Source organism: Arachis stenosperma, chromosome 10, assembly GCF_014773155.1.
Source record: "Arachis stenosperma cultivar V10309 chromosome 10, arast.V10309.gnm1.PFL2, whole genome shotgun sequence".
NCBI lineage: Eukaryota > Viridiplantae > Streptophyta > Magnoliopsida > Fabales > Fabaceae > Arachis > Arachis stenosperma.
The window spans coordinates 115953198-115958492 of NC_080386.1; the positions used below are offsets into that span (position 1 = coordinate 115953198).

At 33.7% G+C, this 5295-nt stretch overlaps 1 protein-coding gene across 1 annotated transcript; it reads left to right on the plus strand.

The window, feature by feature from the left end:
• Nucleotides 1-295: 295 nt before the first annotated feature.
• LOC130957526 (F-box/LRR-repeat protein 4-like) lies at nucleotides 296-1369 on the plus strand. Its single transcript, XM_057884378.1, has one exon. It carries the CDS (start codon nucleotides 296-298, stop codon nucleotides 1367-1369), a length of 1074 nt encoding a protein of 357 aa, XP_057740361.1.
• The last annotated feature ends 3926 nt before the right edge of the window (nucleotides 1370-5295 follow it).

The window sequence follows — 5295 nt, forward strand, 5'->3', positions numbered from 1 at the left end:
GATGACAAAGATAACGTAAAGTTTCAATGTAAATAATTTAGTCGAAAGAATGATTCGTGCACTTATAATCACGATCTTTTAGTGAGAATAATTTTTATTAATATTGATTCTACTTAATTAAAGTTAGATTACAGTAATATTTGAGATGTGTAGCAATGTGTTTACTCTAACCACTAGGAACATAAGAAAATAACCAAGCACCGAACCACAGGCTGCTTGCACCCATTAATCAAAATATAGGAATGAGATTAGTCGCATAACTGCAGACGATTTGACAGAAAGAGGAATCAAAAGAATGATGAAGCTAGGGGACGACGAACTCACCTTAATCCTGAGCCATCTCCAAGACCCCCATGATAGAACCTCCTTCTCCGAAGTCTGCAAGCGCTTCCTCACAATACACGCTCTCACACGAACCTCCATTCGCCTCATCGAACCAGATTCCCTCCATTCTCTTCTCCCGAGGTTCCCCAACCTCACCCACTTCCACTGCTCCGCCCCTCTCTCCGACAATAACCTCCTTTTCATCTCAAAAACATGCCCCAACCTCAAAACTCTCAACCTCTCCTTTCGTCCCTCCTCCCTCCGCCGCACCTTCCGCCACTTCTCGCACCGCGCCATTTCCTCCCTCGCTTCTCGATGCCGCCTCTTGTCCGCGGTTTCACTCCGTCGGAGAACCGGTGTTGCTGATGCTGGTGTCACCGCGATCTGCGCCGCTTCGAACCACCTGAGACACCTAGACCTGGGGCGGTGCTCCCTCGTCGGAGACGGCGCGCTTGAGGCGATCGGGCGCTTGAATTCTCTCCAAGTTTTGAACTTGGAGGGTTGTTCGTTAGTTACGGATCTTGGGTTAGGGTTTTTAGCTTCTGGGCCATTGACCAAAACTCTCAAAGTTTTGGTTCTTGTGGAGTGCGATAGAATCACCGACACTGGGGTTTCCAATTTGAAAATTTTTTCCTCTCTGGAGGAGCTGAATCTTGCGGAGTGTGGGCCCAAGGTGACGGATGTTGGTTGCGTGGCGGTTTTCGAGGCGGTTACTGGGCTAAAAAAGGTGAATTTGTCATGGCTTGTTAACGTTACTGATGCTGCGGTGGTTGCGATGGCGGAGCACGGGCAGAAGCTGGTGGCGGTGAACTTGACAGGGTGTGAGTTGGTGAGTGGGGTTGGGATTAAGGCATTTGAGGGACATGGATGTTTGGAGTCTCTGGTGATCCCTGGTTGCCACTACACAAGTGCCAGTGATTTAGAATGTGCGGTTCTTGGATGCAAATCTTTGAAGTATGTTGAGCTTGATAAGGGGCTTATGTTTTGGTTGCCATTGGAGACACAAGAGAAAATTTCTAGGTTCTGTGACTTAGGTTGGAGCTGAATATGTCTCTTGGCATGCCTAATGCCTTAGATGATACAGTGGTTTTAAATTGTGATTGTAGTAGTTGCTCTGTGATGCTCAAAATTGCGGAAAATCTTGCATAAAAGGGCAGCATTTGTCACTGCAATGTTGCGGTAAAACCATGGGTGTTGAATGTCCAATAGTGTGGTCTTTTGCTGCTAGAGTTTAGAAACAGCTCTTGAAAATGGCTGTCCGCATTATGATTTTGTACGACAATTTAGTGTTTCTTGTGATTCTATTTCAAAATATGATTTTGATTTTTGATCCCCCAAAGTTTAAACCAGACATGCTAGTAATAACTTAGATTATTATTACGAGTGGTTGTTACTTTTTAGTTGTTGAGTATTTTGATTAACTGGTTTTGTTTGTAGAAATGTTCACACTTTACAATCAAAATGCTCAACAGATTTTTCAGTTTAAACTTTGAAAGATCTTTTCCCCCCGTCCTTTGTTTGCTAAAGTTACAAAATACGTTAACATTGCCTATGGCAAGTAAAAAGTAAAAACACTCAAGGAGATTAGTTGGAGATGAAGTACAAAGGTGACAAAATTAAGAGCTATGGTGCTATATGAGACGCACTTGTATATATATATATAGTACCTGTATGTGGAGAAAAACTGGATTTATAGTCTGGTAGAGGAAATGTAATATATCAGATTGAGGATTCTCCTGTCAAAGGTGTCAAGGTAATTGATTGTATGAAGTGAAGAACAATTATTAGAATTTGAAATGCTTGCTTTCTACCTTCTTGTTGCTCTCACAATCAAGGCACCACTTTGTATCAACAGTCAACGAGTTATTTGAGTTTCAAATTGGCCCTTAAAATTTAATTACCTCAATTTAACCCTTAAATTTTTATTCCGTCTGTAATTCACATTAGCTCCTCATATTATTTTCATTGACACTGTACTAACGTGGCATGCTAATATAAACAGGTAGTGTTACCTGTCAGAATAAAAATCTTATGGAGAATTTTAAGGTACAGATCACTAGAAGACAAAAACCATACAGATTTTAAAGATTTTTGCTTAAACCACACTTTTTATCATAAAGCCACATTTTTAAAAGTGTAACAAAGAAAAGCGTCATCTAATGGAAAATCTTAGTAGATTAGAAGATTTAAGAAAAGAAATATCTAATTTATCACAATTAATAGATCAAAAGCTAATGATTTTAACTAATGTTAATTGTAATGATACTGAATTTTTAAAATCAATACAAAATGATTTTTCTCAAAATCTTAATTTTACTTTAAGTTTTATTGAAGGAATTCAAAAACCTGAAAAAACTTATATTTCACACGGAGTTTCTAAAAAATGTTATCATGGAGATAATTATCCCCATCTTCATCATACTTTTAATCCACAATTAAATTCTATAATAGATATGCTTGAAGAGATATTAGTTTCTATAAAATTTCAGAAAAATAAAGAAAAAGAAGAGCCTAATATAATAAATAAAATTGAACAGATACTTGATAAACATTTCCATAAAGAAATTCCTAAGAAAGAAGAAGTCCAAAATAAAATCGATACAACAAATCTAAAGATTAGACCACCTCTAAAATTATGAATATTGATGAAAAATTAGAAGAAGTTACAATGCTTTTTAAACAATTAAAAATGGCTCAAGAAGACAATCTTATGGAACAAGGTTTTCAGATTAAAGAAGAGCCAGAAATTTCTGAAAGAGAAGAATATGTTTTAGACTATTCAAGTGATGAAGAACCAGTACATCCAGTACAAGTAAAGGATGAAGCTGGAACATCTGGGAATAGTAATCAAACCCAATTTAAATGGGAAACAGGTTTTGAAAATTATGCTTTCAAAAAAGGGTTTATAAGCAAAAATTCAAAATATACTAAAATACCATCTAAATATATTCCAAAATTCAAGAACTAGAAGGGGAAAGAATGCTTGATCTAGATTGCAAAAGGAACGAAAAAGAAATTTTCGAAGATTGGATGAACTCCTTTTTATTAGAAGCTTATACAAACCCAAAATTAAATGAATTATCTGGATTAGATATCTGGAATTTCATAGGTTTCCACACAAAAGGAACTATAAGAAATTATATGTTATCAGTAGATAATAAAATAATAGAAGAATTAGATGAAAAGACAACAGCTTATGATAAAATAGCACACATAATGAGAATTTTATATAAAGAATTCTTTGGAAAAAATGTCATAGATCATAGAAATGAAATTTCTGAAAAAGAGTATTTAGAAGCAAAAAATCATTTGGCCAATATTCAGATATTCGATCTTTGTTATATAGAATCCTATATTTGTGAATACAGAATATATTATTATAAACTAAAAGAAGAAGATAAAAAACATTATCTTAGCATGTATATTACAAAACTTCCATATCCTGTTAATGAAATTATTATGGGAAGATTTATAAGAGAAATAAATAATAAAACAATTGAAAATAATTTCGGTGGAGCAACATTTGCTATAAGAGAGGAAATAAAAGAACGCTGGATGCAAGAAGCTACTCAGAAAAGATTTAATAATATAATTAGAATGTCAAGACAATGAGGAAATTCCTCAAAAATATGGTTCTAATAAAAATATTCGAAATACCATCCTTACAAAAATATTCAAAGAAAAAGAAAATATTACTTTAGAAAAAGAAAATATTATCCAAATTGGAGAAAAAAGAGATATTTTAGGGAAAGAAGTATCAATAAAAACAAAAGAACTATTGCCCAAATAAAAAAGAAAACTGCAAATGTTGGTATTGTCAAGAAGAAGGACATTATGCAAATGAATGTCCAAAAAGAAGGATAAAAAAGACCTAACTAAACAACTGGAAGTTGCAAAAACTTGTTTTATGGAACCTTTAGAAGAATCTGATAATGAACTAAAATATATTTTTGAATATGTCTCAGAAACAGACTCAGAAACAAACTCAGGAAGTGAGTAATAGCGCTACATTTATTACTGTAAAAATTACAGAAAAGTTTATTAATGCCTTCATAGATACAGGGGCAACAAAATGTTTTGCAAGTTCAAATATAAAACTTAACTGGAAAAAGTTAGAAAATCCACTAAGAATTAGAATAGCCGATAAATCCATACACAAAGTCAATTTAAAAGCAGAAATGGTTGAAATCTTCATTCAGAATTACAGATTCATTATTCCATCTATATATAAATTAGAATCTGGAATAGATTTTATTATAGGGAATAATTTCCTAAAACTATATCACCCTTTTATCCAAGAATTAACATATATAGTTCTAAAAGCCCCATATGATTCTTCTCTAAATCAAAAGGCAAAACTAATAAAAATCCCGACTACTACTATAAATGAAATTTTAAAATTCAAAATATTTTCAATTTTAGAAGAATGCTATTTGAACTTATACTTCCAGATAAAAATTCCAAAAAATGACCTTGAAAGTAAAATAGAAGAACTTTTAAATGAAGTATGTGCTGAAAATCCTTTAGATATTAAAAATACAAACAAAGAATTAATAAGTATTAAATTAAAGGATCCTACAAGAGAAATAAATGTTCCAAATAGAATTCCCTATTCAGCTAGAGACAAGGAAGAATTTTCATCTGAATGTAAGGATCTTTTGGATAAAGGAATTATAAGACTAAGTAAAAGCCCTCATGCGGCCCCAGCTTTCTATGTTGAAAACAATAACGAAATTAAAAGAGGAAACGAAGAATGGTTATTAATTACAAAAAAATGAATGAAGCAACTATAGGTGATGCTCATAAGCTCCCAAGAAAGGATTCCATTCTAGAAAAAATCAAAGGAGCAACTTGGTTTTCATCGCTCGATGCAAAATCAGGATATTGGCAACTTCGTTTAGACGAAGAAACAAAGAAATTAACTGCTTTTACTTGTCCAACAAAAGAATCAACAGGAGTATTACTCTACGA